The sequence below is a fragment of the Tauraco erythrolophus genome, chromosome 1 (genome assembly GCF_009769465.1).
Source record: "Tauraco erythrolophus isolate bTauEry1 chromosome 1, bTauEry1.pri, whole genome shotgun sequence".
In the NCBI taxonomy this organism is placed as follows: Eukaryota; Metazoa; Chordata; class Aves; order Musophagiformes; family Musophagidae; genus Tauraco; species Tauraco erythrolophus.
Window position 1 is genome coordinate 116,588,291 of NC_141465.1, and position 22,437 is coordinate 116,610,727.

At 42.5% G+C, this 22,437-nt stretch overlaps 1 protein-coding gene across 1 annotated transcript in view; it reads left to right on the plus strand.

Annotated features, from left to right (window-relative positions):
* The first annotated feature begins 651 nt into the window (after nt 1–651).
* The window catches only part of LATS2 (large tumor suppressor kinase 2), a 52,349-nt gene continuing 30,563 nt past the window's right edge, over nt 652–22,437 (plus strand). Inside the window, exons 1-2 of the mRNA XM_086621535.1 lie at nt 652–682; nt 4,946–5,520. Of these exons, the coding sequence (XP_086477661.1) occupies nt 5,182–5,520 (339 nt within the window). The 5' untranslated portion in view covers nt 652–682; nt 4,946–5,181. The remainder of the gene's footprint in view (nt 683–4,945; nt 5,521–22,437) is intronic.

Consider the following 22,437-nt stretch of genomic DNA (forward strand, 5'->3'; position numbering starts at 1 on the left):
TAATATCCTTCGACAAAAAAGCAAACCAGAAACCAAAAGCCCACACAGCTACTGATAGTCCTGCCACCTTGCTTGTGTGTGTTTTTAGTTCAGCGTGGAAGAAGTAGTAGTGATAATAAGATTATCGCCACAAAACTCACACTTAAAATTTGAGTTTGGGGTGTCTGGAAAACGGATGGGCACCTTCAAGCCGCCCACGTCAACCCTCTTCACCTCAACGCGCGGAGGCAGCGCCCTTCCCTCACCACCTCAGCCAACCCCTTCCTCAAAACCCGGCAGGGGCTTGGTTTGAGGTGAGGTGGAAAGTCTCACAAACTGCCTGGAAATCTAAAGAAAGGAACCCTGAGGGGACCGGAGTGCGGCCGCCCTCCGGTCCCCCTCAGGGTGCCACAACCCCTGAACGGCCCTTCCCGCCGAGCCGCTCGAGAAGCCCCTCCCCCCGCTGGTATGCGCCGGGAGGGGCGGGGGGGGGAGTGGAATGACGCGGGTGCCGCGGGTCACGTGACGCGAATGGAATGCCAACAATGTAGCGAATGTCCCGACTGCGCCCCGCACTCCGTGTCCGGGACGGCTAAGGGGAAAGATGGAGCCCGGTCCGCGTCGTCGGGGTCGCCGCCGCCGTTGAGCCGTTTCGTGACGGCCCCCGGTAGGCGAGAGCGGCGGCGCTGGACGCCCCGAGGAGGTGAGCGAAGAGGGGGAGCGCGGCGCCGCGGTTTCCCCTCAACATCGGTTGCGAGCGCTGCCCTCCTTCCTCCCCCCCGCCATCAGCCGCCGTGCTCTGAGGGGAAAGTCGTGTAGGGAAGAGGGGGCGCGAAGGCGGGTCGGTCCTTGAAGCGGGAGTGAGCGTCCCGTGCGTGTGTCCCGCTCCCGGGGACAGCTTCGGCGCCCTGCCCACACTCTCCGACATTTTCCGGACACCCGTGTGACAGCCCAGCCCCGGCGGGGGTTGGGGGGGGTCCCGCCCGCCTGAGGCCTCTGCCCGAGGCCAGGCAGCCCGGCTGCCCCCGCGCCGTGGGGAGCGGCTTCGCGGGGTGTCCCGGCAGGCCGGAGCCGCTGGTGAGTGGCTGGAGTTTATTTTGGGAGCTTTCTGCCTGCGGGAGGGATGGGTTTCGGGGCTGAGGGAGAAGGGGTTGGAGCGCCCTCGTTGCCCGAGGGCACCCCCGCCGGCACGGGGGTTGGGGGCGGCGAGCCGGGGCCGGACCCCGCCGGGGGGTGTCTCTGGAGAGAGGGCCGGGGCGAGTGGAGCGGGGGCATCCAGAGCCGGCCAGGGCCCTGCTGCTCGCAGTCAGTTGAAGGTCACTGCCAAAATTCAGCACTTCGCCACCCTCTCTCCTGCCTCGTGAGTGGCATGCGTGTTGAAATAACCCCTTCCCCGAAAAAGGCACTCGCCAAATGACGAAAAAAAAAAAAAGCTTATTTGGAGTGTCCAGCCTCTGCGGTCATTTACTGCTCGTCTGCTGTGGATGGGGAAGGTGAGCTGTTTCCCACAGCGCTGGATTGTGCCAGTGCTTATGGTTGGCACTGGGACGTGGGCACAGAGTTACTTTTGGACAGTTTTGTTAGCAGGAGGAAGGAAAAGAGGAATGATTTTGGGGAAAATCCGCACTTCAGTTCTTTTCACTTTCACTGTGTGCCCACTTAGAGCACGGTTTGTATAATAGAGAAATTCCTGAAACGCTTCCTCCCTGACAATCTTAGACCTGCAGTACAAAGTGGATGGTCCCTGCTTCCATGAATTTGTGAGCCGAAAATACAAAACAGTTGCTTAAAACTTTACTCCTTCCTTCTGCAGTGGTTGCTAGTTCAGCTCACCGCAGTGCCTGCACAGTTAGAGATGGGGAAACAGCTTGCCAGCTCAGGGTTTGGGACTTAGCTCTTGAAGCACAGCTGAAGCTTTAGTTTCTTGCCCGTGTCCTAGCTCCACAGGAGCACATGCAGCCTGTTGATAAATGTAGAAAGAGCAGAGTGGATAGCTAGAGCTGTTGGGAAGACAAACATCAGCATATAATTTTAGTGCGGTTGGTTGTTTGCAGCCAGAGCAGCTACTAGTACTTCTCAAATGGAGAAAAATAATCAGTTACTCAAAAATTGTTCAAACGTGATGCGATTAAAATAATGCTGCACTTATTTCAAATATCTTTAGGATAATGGACAAGCTTCTAATTAGTGCAGAATGTACAACATTTTGGAAAAAAACCTTAGCATTGTTTAGTCAGTATGGCTTGAAGTTCAAAAATAATTCTGAAAAATCATTTCTCATGATGGCAGGAAGGCTATCGATGCATTCATGCTGTAGGCAAGGTGCCGAGTAGAAGGATTTGGAGTTACCCAAATCCGGATGTACAGTCAGAAATGTTTAGACAGAATTAGACACACTACATATCTTTTAAAGCATACATCCCTTTTGTTTTTTTTTGTTAAAAATGCAAATCACAGGAAGATTTTAAAAAGCAGGCAGCTTGTCTTTCTTTGTAAATGATCTGTAATATCTAATGTTCTGATTTCTTGGCTTATTTTGCATATTTAGTTAAAAAATCCTTCTGCAAAATATGAAACACGTTTGCAGTTAGCTCCAGTACTTACCGTTGTTGCTGTTCTCATTCATACTGTCTAAATGATCAACATTTCTTTCTGGTTTAGCAGTGTTGTAAGTATAAGCCGAGGAAGTTGCCAGCTGGCTTGACCTAGCATTATTAGACTCGAGCTTAGGCTAAAGGTCACAGAACTTCTTTATGTGAAGCATGTGTGTAAGTGGGAAGGCAGTCCTTTGCTGCAAAAAGGTGGGGGGGGTTACAAGCTTTTCTAGTGTGTCCCAGGGCTGAGGATTGGCACAGGGACTGAAAAGGAAGAACAATCCAGATTCCTAAACCCAGCCATATGGTGCCTGCTGCTGTCAGGAAAAGAGAAACAGTTATAGACCAATTAATTGCTCTGCTTCTTTTAAGCGCTAGCTAGTTATGATGTAATCCTAAAAAGGCTGCAATACTATTGGTTTTTTTTAACAAGGCTATGTATTATCTTTTGCTATATTCTGTCTAAGTAGAAAGAAATTCTGTTCTTGGGATCCTTCAGTTGCTTTTGCCTTCATTGAGAACAATGAAAACTTGATCTGTTATTGACTAATAGCTGATTTTTTGTTTGTGGAAATAGCAAAATCTAGATGAACAGCTTTAGCACTTCAATTAAAACAAGTGACGATAAACCCTGTCCAATGTGCATGTGGGCATTCATGTCACTCTTAGTCCTCTATGAGTTAGGTTTGCAGGATATCCATCCTTAGAGAGTCCCGAGTGGAGGAGCTCATGATGTTGAATACATTGTAAGTGTCTTTTTTGCTAAGATTTAAACTCTTAGTTAACTAAGAGGTTGGCATGCATTAATGTCAAGTGATTAATCTGTGCTCCTGCATTTCAAACTGGTGAAGCATCATAAAAGAGTCTGGGGTCTGACTTCACTGTTAGGTTTCAGTCCTTGATTGTAGAGGAAGGCTTGAAGTCCACTCTGTGCTAATGAGAAAGTGGTGATGGGCTTCAGAGGTGAATGCATCCAGATTCTCGTGGCCTTCACAGTAGTAAGCTGTTTGCTTGGCAGTGAGAAGTGATGGTAAATGTATGGAAGTGGTTGTTTTGTTGGGAAATACTTAGTTATCATAGGAAGAGTTGTTGCAGTGAGTTGAGTTTTAGTATGAGCATGTGAAAATAAAGAACAATACTTTCTGGAGAAACTCTTTCCAATGATAAATTTGCTATGATCAGAAGTGAAGTGAGGTGTTTTTTTTTTAAAAAAAAGTAAATCCAGTTGACTTCTGAGTGACAGAGAGGAACATACAGTGTGTTACCATCTTCTGTTTTTGTGATTTGAAAACAACTGAACAAAATTCCAACCATCCCAACAAAGTGGCTTGAGCACTGTTCAGGAGTCACTTTGCAAGTGCTAATACCAGCTGCAGGAGCAAACTTGCGTGAGCAGCATCAAAAGCGAGATGACGTTTCTGATTAAGCTATCTTTTTAATCCTCTTCCAAATGCACCATTATTTAATGTTTCTCTTACAGTAATGCCACAAAGAGTTGTTTAAGGTGGGATTCTTGTTACAATTTCATGCTGCACAGAGATTGCAAGTTGCACAGTAGCTCAGCTGTGCTGCGGAGTTGTTCTCTGCTGCGTGTCAGAAGAGGTGCATAAAGCTGTTTGAAAGTCTTTTCTATGTTGGGATGCTAACTGGGCTGGTTCTGCCTCTTCTGCTGTTACTGAGTAGCTCCATCTACCCCTCTTTTCCCTTTCTTCCCTATAAGACACAGCTAATGAAATATCATATACCTCCACCTTTTTTTTTCTCCTCCCCTACTCCTTCCAGTTCTGGGGAGAATTCTTACCTTCAGGCTTTGCTAAAATATTCGTGTGGAAAGACAAAATATCTTGTCTTTCTGCTATTCACTTTGTTATTGAAATACTAGAAGTTGCTGTGGTTAGAGTCATCAATATCTCCATTTTAAGTCTTTTTTATAAATTTCTGAAACTGAGATCAGCTGGTATAAAACAAACAAAATCTGAAGTGGGAGAAAAACATTTCATGAGCATACTCTTCCCTAATTATGAAATAAGATGGGCTTGTCCAGGATTTGGTTATGCAATTGGGTGGGAAGCTTGCCACAGTTAGGTACTGTAAAATTCTTAAACATTGTAGTTTTCAAGTGGTTTATTTTAATTTATTTTGAAAACAAAACTTTAAAGAAAAATTAATTATATGTTGATTATGTTGAGAAAGCCTTTTGGAATCCTTTTCTTGAAAACAGATAAAGTGAAAATCTTTAAAGGTAATCCAGCTGTGACAGCTTAATAGGTTAAACTGATTCACTTTCACTTGATTAATTGTCATGCAGTCCCTTCAGAGGCATTTACAATATCAACTTAATTGCATGTACTTTCTATTTTCTTTTGTTTCAGACACTGTCAGTCTGCAAAATGATGATTCCAAGGATTTTCATTTTCTGTAGGAAATATGAAGATCGTGAGCTGAAGTGAAACATTGGCAGAAATTTCTTGATAATTTTGCCTTTTTTTTCTTGAAGGATTATGTTTACAAGAAATTGATACCATCAAGCGACACTTTTTTGGAATAGATTAATTTAAAAAAACTAAGAATAAAGCTGTATTTATGCTCAGAGAAAACTGGATTAACAATGAGGCCAAAGACTTTTCCTGCTACGACATATTCTGGAAACAGCAGACAAAGGTTACAAGAGATTCGAGAAGGTTTAAAGCAACCATCCAAATCTTCAGGTCAGGGACTACACATTGGACCAGGCAGTGAAACTTCTCTGGACCCTAAGATTTTAATAGGGAAGGATGCTGCAAGGCAGCAGCAGATGAGACAAACGCCTAAGTTTGGACCATATCAGAAAGCTCTGCGAGAAATTAGATATTCTTTGCTGCCTTTTGCTAATGAGTCGAGCACTGCAGCAGCTGTTGAAGTAAATAGGCAGATGCTCCAGGAACTGGTGAATGCAGGTTGCGATCAGGTACGTATGAGTTTGAAGGGGGAGGGGATTGTCACTGCCTTCAAAACAAGTTTGTACTCAGGACTGAGGAGTGGATGTTGATGGAAGTTACCAAGCTTGCCAGTTGACAAAATGCACTGATTGTTCTGGCAGGTGCATTGCTGTGTGAATAGCAGAGTTGATGGACTTGCTGTTGAGAGATCTGCCTAGTATGGGGTTAATTTATGTGCAAGATAGTCATGGTGACCTCTAGGATTCTCTTGTGATTTCTGCGGTTCATGTATAAGGCTGAACAGGGTAGCTTGTCTTTTGTTTGGGTTTTTTTTTTCTTTTTTTTTCCTTCCTTGTTTTTTCCCCTCAATACTGGAACAAACTTTAGCTAGGAGTAATAAGGTGGAATTTTGTCTAGCACGTCTAAGCTCACTTCACTGTCAGAAGCAGCTGGAAGAAATGACAGAGACTGTATCTGGTCTTTGAAGAAACTCGCTCGCTCTTTGCCAGAAGCAGGTGGAACTGGCTGGATGTTCAGCAAGCAGCAGTGGTTGGGTGCATACCTTTTCTTCCTCACCTTCTCTGCTTCTATCAAGAGGTGGTAGCCTGCCTCAAATTAGGGACTTTGGCACAGAGGTGCTTGCTTTTGTCGTTCTGAGATTGATGCTAGAATGTGTTCTTAATTCAAAGACCATTCACCTGGTGCAGAACATGGTCTTTTTGTGTTGAGCTGTGGTCATCTTGCATGTGCTTCCAATGTTGCTATTGACTTAAACCTCTGTCCAGGAATAGTTCAAAGTTTTGGGGTTTAGGGATAAAGTGCTGTTTTGAGTTCAGATTCTGATTGCTGTAGAAACGACATTTTTCCCGTGTGATTGAATGGCAGTTGTTGACAAGCTGAAATATTTCCATTTATAGTCCTTGATATAAATTGGAGAGATTTAAAACCAAAGTGCTTTCAGTGGCATTTCCATGATTTCAAAACTTAACCTCCGCTCACCCACAGCAAGTGTGTGTCTCTTGACTCTCCTAGGCTGTATTCTGAATGTGTGTAACAAAACTAACATCAAACATTGCTATAAACAGTCTGCATTTGTCCGGAGCTGTATAGACATTAATTAGTGCTGTTTCTATTCCAAAGAGTTTATCTTAGATAATCAGAGCTAGAGTAGACTGCAGATGCAATGAGAAGTGCTGCATTATGACTAAACATGTCCTAGTCCAGTGAATCAAGATGCTGTACTGAATTATTTAACTGAAGGAACAAAGGATTTTTGCTGATCTTAAGTATGCCTTGAAAACACAGTGTTTTTTAGAACTCTACCCTCTAAATTTCCCTAGCTGTTTAGGACGAGAACACTCCCTGTGCGTATGAGCCAAGGTTAAATGAGCACAGCTGGACTCTGGATTGGAAATATGCATTTGGTGGGTTACATGGACAAATCGTTCACACACAGAACAGACTTGTTGGACTGAAGTCTTGGAAAGTACTTTGAGCACACTACAGCCCAGAAATGTGAAGCCAATGTATAAAACAGAAATACCTGAGCACCTGTTAAAATGTCTTGGTATTAAAGCCAGTGTAATGCACTATATGTAAGGTTTTTAATATGTTTGCCTATTTTGACTTCAACATTCATGCAATGATATTGCTTCTTACAGAGCACTGAGAATGAGCCCAGTTCTGACTCTGATGTGGGATTTTTGCTGCTTCCTTAAATGCGATTGTATATTTTTGATTGTGGTTCCCCCCTCCATTGGCCATGATCCTTCCATCCTCACATTTATCTTTTCTCCCTAGCTGTGACTTGTTGCCTGGAGACAGCATTATTGAGCCTCTCCCTTAGGTGTGTTTGGCGTTCAAACCTAAGCACAAGCAGGATCCCATTTGGCTGGAGGCCAGACAGGGGTTCCGAAACTAGAGTCTTGTGGCTAAAAATGCTAGGTTTCCTAATGTGGGTCCAGGTCATGTGAAGGTTGACTGTCCTGGAGGACTGAATAAATGGAGCTTCTTGAAATGGAGTGAACGGTATCTGGCCCTGGGGATGGCATGGTGTAGGGTGACAGACTTACCTGACAGATTACTACCTCTAGATTCTTCCGTTCCTCCTGGTGCCTGAGCTGTCTTGTATTGAATGCTAAACTGTTTCAGAGCATGATGTGTGTAGTGAATCAGCCCTCCCAAGCTAACCATGTCCCTGCTTGTGAATCAAAGCCTTCAAATGCCTACTGCATGGACATCTTCAGTAGTCCTGTAGGCAGCTAACAGATCTCTCATTTAACAAAGTGAGGTGTTCTGGTGGACACCAGGCAAGGATTGTAATTCTTGTTCAGTCTTATGGGGCCACAATAAGGATTTTTGGAAGGGTGAAGGGGAGCAGTGACAACTAAGAAGGAAGGAGTATACATTTTAGAGGCTGAGGAAAAGATACTTCTGTTCATTACTCGTACTAGCTCTGCTCATTTAGCACATCTGTAGCATGGTTAGATTTTAATGACAACCATTTTACGTACTACAAGAGGTGTTGCCTATCAGTAACATAAAGGTGGGGTTTGTAGCTCCTTCTTCAGCCTAAGTGACTCTTAAGTTTTAAGATGAAATTGGTTTAATTAAATAAAAAGTAAACATTAAAATGCTTTATTACTTTATTCTTGCTCTATGAAAGACCTACACAGACAGGAAGTTGGTTATAAGCTGGTTTGTAAACTTAACGAGTATATAAAATACAGTGTAATTCATGAAGTAAATAGAAGATTCTTATGTCTTTCAGTTAGAGTCATCATAGGTGTGACATGTGAAGGCATTTTTTTTTAATTGATTAGGAAGTTGCCAGCATCCTTTTAAATGACCCGTGTTCTTTCACAAAGATTTCTTTTCAGCTGTTGTGTGGCTTATGATTTTGTAGTGAAATCTGGCCCTCAAAACTTCATGAGGACTTTGCTGTTGACCTGAAAGAAGCCACTCTTTTTTTTTTTTTTAAGGAGATACAAAACAAAATTGCACACGTAATTAGTCATAGTTCCACTCAAATAAATGGAGTAACTTGTCTGTTGTTTGCTTAAGTGATCTTTTCAACAGTAATTATTTAGCAAGTTTCAATCAAAAATAATTACTGCAGCATAAATTATTTTAAACTTGTAGAACATGACTGCAAAAGGCCAGACCTTTTTTGTTGCAAAAGCTTGAAGGCAAAATCACTAACATACTGTTATTGAGTAAATACAACTCCTTGGGTTTGTAAGTGTAACTTGCAGTCACTGCAGAGGGACAAGAGCGTGGAGCATCTGTCCTGCGGGCTGGTAAACCACTGGAATCACCTGGGGCAACTGGGTGACGTTTGGGGTGTGGTGGTAAATGCAGCTGCTGTTGTGGATTGAATTTTTCTGATGAATAGATGCAATTGAGCATATGATCAGTGACATTCCAGCAACCTGAATGGGCTGTACTGTACTTACTGTACTTCCTTGGAGCATAAACAGCCACTGACATTGTAATTTAGAGCAGGCTGTAGCAGTTTGAAATGAACTGTGGAACGATACATGCTTGTCACTTCTCCCCCCAGAGCAAACGTCTTTTTTATTTGATCAAGGGTGCCTTTTCTGGTAAAGATATCTAGACGTGGTTTGTTTGGGTAGCTGTTTTTTAAGAAAAAACTATGTTTTAGGATTTTTTACAGGCTGTGTACCTCCAGTAACATGTATCATGTACTGTACACTGAATAACTATGTGAATATGTGAAGTGGGGAAGTTCTTATGCTTCATTTTTTCCAGAGGCTTTTCTAAATATGTCTGCAATAAAACATGTACACCCCACCTGTGCCAATATCAGAACATTCCAAAGGGGAAGATCTGTCCTTTGGACACTAATTATAGTGTCTTTCAAGGAACTGGAATGGTGTTTGTGGGTACTGTAGTGTGTCTAAGAATATCGAGCTGACCATCTTATAATCTGTGTTACACTGAGTTCATGGAATTCACTTTGTAGAAGTGGGATGGTGTTTGGGTGTTTGGTTTGGTGTTTTCTTTTCTTTTTTTTTTTTTTTTTAATTTATTTCCTCCTTCTTGCGTTCCAGGATTATTTTGATCTCTTCATCATAGATGAAAGCCTTTTTAACTCATTTGGCAAAGATTCTACCCTGATTTGGAAACTACTGCTTGAATTTGGAATACAGGATTTATCTCAATTTGAGCAAATATTTGCACTGCTTTAAATGGGGGAAATTCTGCTATGCCATATAGAGCTTGGTCAGAAAGTCCTTTTTATGTTTTGCATGTGGAATTAGTATTCTGTTTTTTTCTTTTCTATATAGGGTTTTAAGTCATGCTTGTTCACATATAGTGCATGTGCCATGTAGCAGTGTGTTACTGAGCAGTATGACTTTTCATCCTATAGTTGGAGCAATGAGGGGAAGCAGATACAATGCAAAGTTTTGTTTTAGTAACAGACAATGCATGGCTGGAGTTTTGCTTGTAGTGAAATATCTGTTGCAATGTATTTGTTAAGAGGAAGGTCTGAAAAAACGGCTTGCCTCCAGGGTGAGGGGCAGCAAATTTTGTAATAGTCCTGAGCAAATGGGGGAATTAATTTCATAACATTGGCCTATCCCGTAACAAAATTTTGCCTTTCGATTGGGTAAACTTTGCCTGTGTTAAGAGTTCTGTTTGCCCAGCTATTTACCAAAACCTCTAGGATGAACATCTTGCTCATCATCGGGATGTTTTGAGTCCGGATCATTGTGTTAATGAAATATGGCTGAAGAATGAGCTGTTAAAAAGATTGCCTACGTTATTCTGTGGGGCTATGTTAAAGGTGGCGAGAGTTGTTACAAGCTATGTTGCAGGTCAGGAGGAAATAAGTGTTCTTGGGTTACAAGGAGAAAAAAGGGGCCTTCAAATGAGGGCACTCACTGCTGAATGCGGAGAAGGATTTTATTTTAGCAACTGAAGTAGACTTGATAATTCAGGCCAACAGTCTCTTGTGTGTTCATTTGCCTCCCTCATTTTAAGGTAAGTTGTTCACTTTGTCTGTTCTTTGCTAGCTGTGTTGAGAGCTTGTTTCATAACCTTTTCTGATACTTTTTTCTTTTCTCTCTAACCTCCCGTTCTGGTTTCAACCTTTTTCTCATTTTGGAGAAGTTTCCAGTATCATCCAGTGTTCTTACATCAAGGCATGTAAGGCAATGTGTTTTCCCACCAATACACCTGAAGTTAGCCCCTTAAGTCATTTCATTTTTTAGCTGCTTCAGAGAAAAAGCGCGTCATAGCTTTCTAGGAGCTGAAAGCGAGAGGTGAGGACTGCTCGAGCTGATACCTGCTGGCATGTCTCTTCTATCCTGTTTCTCTTGTCTACAGTCTTCCTATGTTGCTGTCACTTCTTGAGCACACTGTCTTAGTTAATATGCTTTAATGCTCTATGTCATGATGCAGTTCCTGCACGGTATTGGGGACAGTGCTCTTGGATTTGTTCTCTGTGAGTGTGCCTTAGATTATGCTCTTGTCCTGCAGAAGAAAGAATAAGTATTTTGTGTTTTCCCTTGTGTTTTCATGGTGGTAGAAATATTCCTTGGCTGTACTAGGTGACTGCATGTGCTCCTTCACATGACAAGATGTGGCTTCTTGGCAGCTGGGCAGTAATACAGCACTGAACAAGACTGCAGTTATGTTTTAAAGTCCACCCTTTATTCCTGTTAGTCTCCTTTCTTCTTTGGCAATCTGTAGAATAAATTGCATATTCATAGTAGAATTACATTTGAAATGACAGGACAGGAATCAGATGCCAGACTTCAGCTGTAGATAAATGTGAATCTTGAGATATGTTAAACTAACGCTTCTTCCAACATCTTTGTTGGAGACATGGACAATGGGATCGAGTGCACCCTCAGCAAGTTTGCAGATGACACCAAGTTGTGTGGTGCTGTGGACACGCTGGAGGGAAGGGATGCCATCCAGAGGGACCTTGACAGGCTGGAGAGGTGGGCCTGTAAGAACCTCATGAAGTTCAACAAGAACAAGAGCAAGGTCCTGCACATGGGTCGGGGCAATCCCAAGCACAAGTACAGGCTGGGCGGAGAATGGATTGAGAGCAGCCCTGAGAAAAAGAACTTGGGAGTGCTGGTGGATGAGAAGCTCAACATGAGCCGGCAATGTGCACTGGCAGCCCAGAAAGCCAACCGTATCCTGGGCTGTATCAAAAGGAGCGTGGCCAGCAGGTCGAGGGAAGTGATTCTGCCCCTCTACTCAGCTCTTGTGAGACCCACCTAGAATACTGTGTTGAGCTCTGGAGTCCTCAACATAAGAAGGACATGGAGCTGCTGGAGCGAGTCCAGAGGAGGATCACAAAGATGATCCGAGGGCTGGAGCACCTCTGCTATGAAGACAGGCTGAGAGAGTTGGGTCTGTTCAGCCTGGAGAAGAGAAAGCTCCGGGTTGATCTTATAGCAGCTTTGCAGTACCTAAAGGGGGCCTACAGGAAAGCTGGAGAGGGACTTTTTCCAAGGACGTATAGTGATAGGACAAGGGGCAATGGATTCAAACTGAAAGAGGGGAGATTTAGATTAGATATAAGGAAGAATTTTTTTACATTGAGGGTGGTGAGGCACTGGAAGAGGTTGCCCAGAGAAGCTGTGGATGCCCCATCCCTGGAGGTGTTCAAGGCCAGGTTGGATGAGACTTTGGGCAGCCTGGTGTAGTGGAGGATTTCTCTGCCCATGGCAGGGGGGTTGGGACTAGATGATCTTTAAGGTCCCTTCCAATCCTAACCATTCTATGATTCTGTGATTCCCTATTCCTTATGTCAGATAATCATTCTAGAAGATTAAGAATTCATATAAAAGTCTAAAACTTTATATTACTGTAACAGGCTGCAGGATTAATCAACTTACATCGGATTCTTAAATTGTATTTGTTAAAATTGAATTGCCAGGAAAAGGTTGAGCTATGGATTATTATTTTTTTAATAAAAAAGGAAATGGCTTCATCACAGTAACTAAAAATTCTGCATAAGCATTAACTTCAGTCTCTGAATAAAAAAGCCCTTGTGACCAAAGGTGAAGATTGCCATTATTATAACAGGAAGTTGATATCACAATAGTAGTAGGGTGTAACTGTTCCTTTTTCTTTTTTTTTTTTTTGTTCTCAGCCTAAATCTCTGCTGTTCTTTTCAGCTTGTATGTAAGAGGAACCAATGTGATTTTATGCTGAAACTGAAAAATAGCATCTCTGCGTGGAGAGGGAGTGTGGGGTGGTTTTTTGATTGTGTTTGTGTGGGTTTTTTTTCTTTTTCAAAAAGGTGGAATGACACATTTGAACGGATTTCAGTGAAGGACTGGATGCAAGGCTTTTGCATGCTACAGTCTTTAGAGGTAATCCAAGATGTGCATTTAGAACTCATTTAATTCAACCTAGGAATACCTTTCTGATAGTTGCTAAATTAAATAAAAATTTATGTTAAAGCTGCTGATTGAATATCAGTAGAACGTAAATAAAAGTCCATGACTACTTTTCATGTGATATACAGGTATGTGCCTTGTGTGGAGTAATTTAAAAAAAAAAAAAATCTTTTTTTTTTTTTCCTGAAGTATGATCAAATATACATAAACTCACAATGGCAGTCCTTTTTCCTCACTTTTTTTTCTGTTGTACCCACAGGAAATTATTTTGCAGACACTTTAAAACTAGTTGATCAGCAGAACTGAAACTAAGTTAACAGGACGAAAAAAAAAAGGGAAATTTCATCTATGTAGAAATACTAATACTGTCACCAGGTATGTGAGTTTATAGTAATTTAAATTACAAGAGTGTAGCCAGGCATTCAGTTGCATGATATAATCTGGTAAACTGAAAGGAACTAAACTACATTTTCTTCCATTTTATTTATAAAATATCATTGCCAGATACTGTCATACATGCTCAAGGGCAGAATGAAATTACTGTGACTGCATTTTCTGAAAGCATGGTGGTATCACAACTCTGTGTCTGTTTTCTGGAAACATTCAACATGCTGACTGAATTCTTACCAGACTGCTGTTGGAAGGAGGAACAGTGACCAGCATGGTCATGCCCAGGAGGTAGGGACTGAGAATCACACTGCTGTTGCTCTGACAGTGGAATTATGTGCTATATAATGCAACAGCAGTGCTTTTTGGTTTTGAGGTTGATCATGTCATTCTCGAGCAGACCACAGCTTGTTGGTGCTTCTTTGGGCTCAGCGTTCAAATCCTGCTCAGCAGCTGCTTGTGATGGTGACTCCTATGTAATGTCCATGTCCCTTGTGTGTTATCTGTATGTCCCTCCAACCTACTATAAATCAGGCTCCAGTACATATATATATTCTTTCTTCCTTGGGTACTGGCTGTCTCTGTGACTTGCAAATGCATGTATGCAATGCTGTCTAAAATAGGTGAGGAGACACGTGAAAGGCCTTCGAGTTTTCTTGGTGATGGCAGCTGCTGTTTTTCTCGTTTGTTGGGTATGTATGTCCATTAGTTCCCCACCATTGCCTCTTTTTTTTTTTAAAAAAAAAAATTCCCTGTTAATGAACAGCTGGCAGGCCCAGGTTTTCCTTTATTTATCTTTGAAAAAAATTCTGGCTGGATTGCGAGCTGCCTCACTATGGATATAGCTACTCTAGAGTAGATGCTTTACAATCCAGTACTGCTGGAACAAATGCAGTTTGCACTAGTAAAATCTAGGAGGGACAGACACCCCATCTGTTTGCTTAAAGCTACAGATATCTGTGTTAATTTGGACCTTATCCTTACATAAATCATATACAGCATGTGAAATACATTCCATTTTTTTCACTCTTTCTGCTTATGTTCATAGTGTAATTGTGAGTATAGCTTAAATCTGGCATTTTTATGTTGCTTGGAGCTGAGGCTTAGAGTGGAAAATACTGGTCCTTATTTCATCATCATCACCACTTCTGCTGAGGTGGTTCTGTCAGCTCTGATCTTGATGGAGTTACCCAGCTATGGTTGCAGTACAGCAAAACTGGTTTTGTTCTAAAGGTTTTGTCCTACTATCTGGACTGTCACTGGCAGTCCACAGGAAACTTCTTCTCTACAAAGAAATGAGGTTTCACCCAAGAGATGCGTGTGTGCATATATGTATTATGATGTCTGCAGTGTTTGCATGGTATCAGCTGTTTGCGAAGAACTTAATTCATAGGATTTGGTACTGCACTGAAGATTTCTTTTTCAGTCTAAGTAAACAAGATTCTAGTGTTTGAGGCTGTGTTCTGCTTCCCTGCAGTGTAAGAGATGGATTTTTCCTGATGAGAAACTTGTGCTCTTCATTTTAGCTGAATTCAGGCAATTAAAAATATTTCCCCAGGGAGGCAAAGGATGAAGAGAACAGGAGAGGATATGAAAATACTTAAAAAGAAAAAGTATATATATTTCTAGGTCATCTAGAATTTTCAGAAGGCTGAAGCCAAAAAACGTTGTGTACCCGTAACTTTGTGAATCGGGTAATGGCTATGGCAGGGACAGCCTGTGACAGTAGCTGTGTTCTATGCTGCTTTGTCTTTAATTGTTATCAGTGTATGTGTGTGTATGTGAAGCTGTTACTGCAACACATGTTGTCTTCTACGCGTTTAGAGAAATATAAATGTAATATAAATGGAGAAATGTTGAGTTTTAAATGCAGATTACTTGAATTACAAGAATTTTGCAACTGTTTTCTATATCAGTTGTTACTCTAATGCATGATTTGTAAATTACTCGTTTCAGCCAAAGCATGCAAAGATGCAGTGTATCTGTGTATCACATACATAAAATGCTAGAAAGAAAACTGCTGATACTAGGTGATAATCTATTTAAGTTCTTCAAAGAGATTGACTTCAGCAGGACAGCTAGCAGTGTAAAATTACGCCTGTGTAAGTCTTTATATGGTTAGGTTTGGATTTTATCCACCATTTATGAATCTGTTGGATGTGGGTTATTTCAAAACAGAAGAAAACGCCAGCACAGACTCGGAGATCATAGTTCCTGCTTCCTTCTCACCCTGTTCATTTTGTTCTTCTACTGTACAACTCTGAACTATCTTCAAGGTTATTCAAGTCTGTACCTTACTTTACCTGTTGTCCTATTGCATTGTTTTTTCTCCTCTATTTGTTTGAATGCCTAATATTTAACACCTCCTACATGCTTTTCTCCATGTGCCTCTGAGTACCCTAAATTAAATATTTTTTTTTTTATAATTGCAAACAAGAAAGAACTCTTCCATGGACTTCAATCTTTTTTTTTAGATTTGATGTGACATCCTAAAGAATTATAGATACAACTGGAATGTGACTTTCGCAACATACCCCATATGTTTTCATTTCTGCATCTTTTCTTCCACTCCATAGTCTGTGCCTAAACTAGCTACCTGTCCCATTCGTACTTTTCTTCAAGCTTTGCCACAGTCACGGTGTTCATTCCATTTTCCTGCCAGATATCAGCCTGATAAAGACGCATAAAATCCAATTTAATCAATGTAACTGGAACGTTGGAGATATTAATGTGTGCAGGGTATATTATTTGGTTTACAAAAACAAACAAAAAAAAATCCCTGCCTGTCTCAGTTAAAAATATAAAAAGTTGTAGCCATGTGACAGAGATCTTTGAATTAAGACAAATCCACTCCATGTTGAGCTATTTTTTTCCTGGCTCCACAGGAGTGCTGAATAATTTTTTCCAGAGATGTGCATTCCACCTTACTGGAGCCTGTTTTTTCTGATTGTTCAGCACAGTTTCTTCATTGTGCTTTCAGATGATCCCCAGATTGCCCATGTAATGTGTGCTGCCCAGACACAGTACTAAGCAGCTGGCTGTGTGCTGGAGCAGGGTGGAATTCCTCTTTTCTTGCAAGTGCTTCAGCATTTGCTGTGCTGGAAACTCACTTCCATCTCCTTCCTCTGATCATTTCTTAACCACCTTGGCCATCCCTGTCATTCTGAAAATCTTTTTATTATGTTTTCTAATGCAAGCACTAAGTTCATTGAGTGTTTTCTTGAAGATGTGTTATAAAGAACCTGTGAAATGTGTGTGGTGTTGCAGTCATGCAATGGCAAGCCAGCTCTCCTTACTATAAAAGCAGGACCTCACTAGGAAGTGCCAGCAAACTCAAAAGCAAGCCACAAGAATTTTCATTTGCATTGGTGTGCCTCCTCCCGCCCCCCCATCTCTCTGTTTACTGAGAAGTGAACCTTCATGGTTTTTAGCCACATGAAAGTAACCTAGCAAAAGTATTTTTCAGTACTACTTCAGTGCTGTAAAACCTTCTGTAACAAATCAGTTCCACTTTTCCAAGGACTTCCCTGTGATTTGTAAGCATTAGAAACTGCTGGAGGTTGAGAACTTGCTGTTGCAGGCCCTGCTCTACACTTCCACAGAAATGGGTGCTCAGATTTACTACTAGGGAGAAGCTGTTGCCTCCGGAACCTGTGACACCTCTGCTTAGGAGGAAGAGGAGAGTCTCAGCTGCAGAACCATCTGCAGCAGAGCTCCAATGTTGAAGGCAGAGATGCCTTCTCTCAGATTCCTGGGAAGGTCAGAATGTCTTGCTATGTGTTCAGTGTCTCCAGGAACGCTATTTTGGGCAAATAGCAGCACTACGTGTTGAACAGGATTCCTTGTTTTTTTTGCTAAGAGCCATTTTCTTCCTCATGCCTTGCTGAGGACGGTTTGTGCTCCCAAGCTCACTGCTGTCTACTGGAGTTTGAGTTCAGTCATCACCCTGCCCTATGTGGGCCAAATAACAGCAGCCATAGCATTAGCACAGCATGCTGGGGAGGCTGCTTAGCTTGCTTTCAGCTATGCATAGAACTTCCTTCTCTCTCTCCCACGTTATGTTGAAATGGGACCATTGCCCAGCACTAGACAAAACCCTGAGTCAAACTAGCAGGGCACTATCAACCCCTCCTTTCACACAGTTTTGAGTCCATGAATTTGGGGAGAACCCTGCCACTAGACCGCAGATCTGGTTTGTTTTGCCACTTTCATATAGTAGTTTTGTGGTTTCCCACACTGGGAAGAGGCTCAATGGAACTAATTTTTACTTCCCCTCCTCTATTTTTTTTTTTTTGACTCTCAGATCGTGGCAGCTAATGGATATAGGAGGTATTACTGCTGAGGCTTAAACTCTGACAGGAGAGTGATAACTGACAGTCATGAAGGCAGATGGGAAGCGTAACGAGGATTAAGCTCTTCCTAAAAAGCAGGAACTGGATGTGTGAGCAGAGAGGATGATATGATAATTGGCATTTACTTGGGAAGGAGGGTAATCAGGTCACAGCTGGTAGTGCTGAGTTCAGCCATTAGTAGCAAACTGGTTGTTTTAACTGGAGGAACATTAGTGCTAATGAAATACCTGCCTTGAAAATTGGATGTAGTTTTTGAGGATGAAAATGCTAGTCATGCACACTGAGGTGCTGTTTTGGTCTCTCAGCCCCCAAGCTGCCTGCATGACCAAAGCCAGTGCCTGTTCAGTGAGGGCTTGTGCTTGGGTGTTAGGAAAGTCTTTTTCTTCAGCTCTGCAGCATGGAAGAAACAGCAGCCTGAGCCGGAGGTGCTCCCTGCACACCAGGGAAAGCAGTGGGGTTACCAGCAGCCCCCCAACAGTGAGTGACTGCTGCTTGCACTTGCTGGCAGGCTCTGCAGAGGAGGAGAGGTATCTTCCCCACCTTCCCAGCCTATTGAATTTAAAAGCTCCAGGTTGCCTTGCTTTCCTCCTCCCACTTCCCTCTTTTCAGTGTTTTTTTGTGTGCTTGCTGTCTAAAGTCATGCTTAACCCCTCATCCTGCCCGCATGCTCGGCTCACAAGGCTTGATGGCTTTTTGTACTTGTAGGTAACACTCTCCTCTCTTCTGAACGCCCGGATTCTGTGCTTGTTGCAATGGCTGTTCTTGCTTTTGGGAAAATAAAGCTTTTGCTTTTCATGTAAAAATAGCTTTATTGTTTCCATACATGACTAACAATCGGGACAGACATATTTCCAGGTCAGCCTGGAGATGGATAGTGAAACCCTCTGTACCAAAAATGGGTTGGAACCGGCAACAGTTCTTGATGTGCTGAGCAAAGCTAACTGGCTTGGAGAGAAGTGGGATCCTTTTTTGGGTGCACATGTCACATGCTGGTATTCTTCTGCTGTGCAAGGGAGCCAAGCATTGACATAACAAGCACTATACTCTGTTAAGTACTTATGGTTGTTTTACAGTTTTCTCATAATCATGTTCCTTTGGTAATTGTAGGTATGGGTTTTGAATAAAAGATTCCAAAGGAAAGTTTCCTAGGGCATAGTCTATAACCACAAGTGCTTAGAGTGTGTGAATAGAAGAGATGTTTGCAGGAGCAGCCTGTATTATTCCACAAGATTGTGCTCAGTTGGGTACTGAGTAAATAAACAGTCAAAGTGCAAATCTTGGATAACGTTGCTCTATACTTGTTTAGATAGTCCAGCCGTACTTTGGATTTTGTTCTCTATGATAGCTGTCTTTGAATCTTCTGGCTCATTGTCATGTATTTGTAGATTTATATGAACATGATGTGGATCTTTTTCATCTTTGTATTTTACTAGTTCATATTTTTACTTCCTTTAGGCATATTTTAGAGGTCTCTTTAAGGCTTCTAAAAACTAGTCAGCTTGAATTTTCCCTTTATCTTCACAAAAGTCAATACAGAAGTAAGAAAAAAGCACAGAAGGGGAATTACAGGCAGCATTAAAAATGTTCCTTCAGAAAAGCAGATTTAACATGAATCAAAAACTCAGCTCTGTTTCAGAGTTGCAAAAGCACTTTATTCACCAGAGAACTGTTAAAGCTAGTCATTTTTGGCATAGTATCGGTCAGGGAAGCGTGACAAAGTGCAGAGGAATGCACTGAGCTGCAATCCAGCTTGTGGTGGTATGTGACTTTAGTGTATGGAGCATTGCAGGAAGTGCTGGGGGGGTGGAGAGGCCTTTTCATTTCATCAGCTACTGAGTAACATTGTTATTCCTCAGACCCCACCTGCAAAAACAGAGGGTCCCTTGGATGCTTGGGTCAGAAGACAAAACGTGAAGAGCCTGCACAATCTGAGTTTCTGGTAGAACTTGGCTCTGTTCTCTGAGCACTGCTGTGCATGATGCGATGAGATGAGAAGGTTGGGAAGAGTGGTGCGTTTGGGATTGCAGAGCAACTGTGCGTATATCTAGACCGAGACCATGTCCCCCAGTGCCACCATGCTGAAAGATGAAGATTCTTGGGCTGAAATTCTGTCCTCATTGAAGTCAGCAGTAAAATTCCTATTGATTTCATCAGGCCAGAGTTTTGCTGCTTATTTTGAGCAGTAAAAGAGTCCTTCTGTTCCACCAGTTCACACACATGCTAAGTCCATTTACTTAGGCTTAGGTTTTGGCACAGATTTTGGCCTTAAATGAAAATCGTTCAAATCCATTTAGTATCGGTACCTTGGATTTCAGATTACATGGATGGTTAAACCCAGGTATATGTGATAATTAATAATCATAGAATGGTTAGGGTTGGAAGGGACCTCAACGATCATCTAGTTCCAACCCCCCTGCCATGGGCAGGGAAACCCTCCACTACACCAGTTTGCCCAAAGCCTCATCCAACCTGGCCTTGAACACTTCCAGGGATGGGGCAACCACAACTTCTCTGGGCAACCTGTTCCAGTGCCTCACCACTCTCAAAGTGAAGAATTTCTTCCTTATATCTAATCTAAATCTGCCCTCTTTCAGTTTAAAGCCATTGCCCCTTGTCCTGTCACTACTTGCCCTTACAAAAAGTCCCTCTCCAGCTTTCCTGTAGGCCCCCTTTAAGTACTGGAAGGCTGCAATAAGATCACCCCTGAGTCTTCTCCAGGCTGAACAGCCTCAACTCTCTCAGCCTTTCTTCAGAGGAGAGATGCTCCAGCCCTCGGATCAATTTGAAGCATACCTGGTATATTCCTTCTTTCTTCTCTAAATTATGATGTTGGTGTCCACAGAGTTTTCCAAGCATTTGTTATGACTTTATGAGAAAACACGATGGTACCTTTCCTGGCAGAAGATGATCTTTGGTCTATGACCTGTGTGTTAGAAACTGGGAGGAGCTTGCTGTGGTATGGATCCTGTTACCAGTGTAAATTGCTAACAAGAGTTTTCCTTTTCACCTTGGGTTTCACATTTGCATTGCTCCATTACAGCAATAATCAAATACAAAGCCACTGTCATATTGGCATTGCAGTAAAACTGTGTGGTGTGACATCTTTGCAAAAAATGAGATGTCTATCCAGAAGACATTAAAACCTGAATTGATGTTCCTAGGTGGGGCGTGTAGGAAGGTTGCTGCACATAGAAGATGAAAAGATAATGAGACTTAGTGGTTTTATTGTTTGCATAGATATCTCTGTCATTCTTACTGTCTGCTTACTTAGTGTTTTTCAAGAGGAGAGCTTGAGGTTGTATTGAAAACGTGGGTAAATGTTCAGAGCAGGAGTAAATGAGTAGTCAGCTGGTGGGATGTCCCAGCCTGTACGCTTCAGGTTAGCAAGAATGCAGAAGTTGCTTGGCAGCTAGATCACTTAGATGGGAGCATTGTAATACTCATTGAAAGCTCATTTGGCATTTACGATATAGATCCTATTTAAGATGTTGGCTGTCAGATTATTACAGGTTAGGGTACTTTTACACTAGATTCTTAGTTTTATCCTTTTGCAGACACATGCTGAAAATTGAAAACTATTAAAATTGATGTACAGGAATCGTTACAGTCATTCAAGTAATGAGCTGCATATGGAACTGCTACCTCTATGTTACTTTTTTCTTTGCATGGCAGTACTTTGGATAGTTCCAACATCTCAGATATTGCGTGTTCTGGAACATAAATCCTACAGATTTCAGTTGTGGAAAAAAGTTGGCTAAATTCAGGTTTTCACACATAATTCTATTTGTGTATATATACACACATACTTCTAAGCTTGCTTATTGTTGGCTTCTGTGGTTAGTCTCTGAAGGTGATGGCAGATACTGGAAAGCTTGATTGAAAATAATTTATTCATAATGTCAACAGTTTTAAGAGCTGATGGATGCCTTGGAGAAAAGGAATAGACAGTTGCAATGCTTGTTATAGGAAGTGAATGTCGACCTTGGAAGCAGAGTGTCTTCTTGACCACTGCTGTTGAGGAATCATTGCATTTGTAATTCTGCATCTTGCAGCATTATCCAAGGCACTGTGCACACGGGCGGCAGCCCAAGTAAGATACACACACAGTAGAGATGAGGAAAGAGTGTTTCTCTCAAGTGATAGAAATTACTCCAAGACTCTCTCTCGGAGCTTACTGACGTAGCGTTGCTGTGGTTTAGCCCAGCTGGCAACTAAGCACCACACAGCTGGCTTGCTCACTGCTCTCCCTGTGGGTGGGATGGAGATGAGAAAATATAACAAAAGACTCAAGACAAGGACAGGGAGGGATCACTCACCAATGATGGTCATGGGCAAAACAGACTTGGACTGGGGACAAATCAATTTAACTCGTTATCAGTCACTTCAGAGAGGATAATGAGAAACAAACAGAGAGGATAATGAGAAACAAAGCCAGATATTAAAAACGCCTTCCCCCACCTCTCCCTTCTTCCCAGCTCTACCTCCTCCCTCCAGCAGCGCAGGGGGATGGGGAATGGGTGTTGGGATCAGTTTGTTACACGTTGTTTCTGTGGCTCTTTCCTCTTCAGGGGGACGACTCTTCACACTCTTCCCCTGCTCTGACATGGGGTCCCTTCCCGTGGGAGACAGTTCTCCATGAATTTCTCTGACGTGAGTCCTTCCCACCAGCCGCAGTTCTTCATGAACTGCTGCAGCGTTGGTCCCTCCCACAGGGTGCAGTCCTTCACCAACAGACTGCTCCAGCACAGGCTTTCCTACAGAGTCACAGCCTCCTTTGGGCGCGTCCACCTGCTGTGGCGTGGGGTCCTCCATGGGCTGT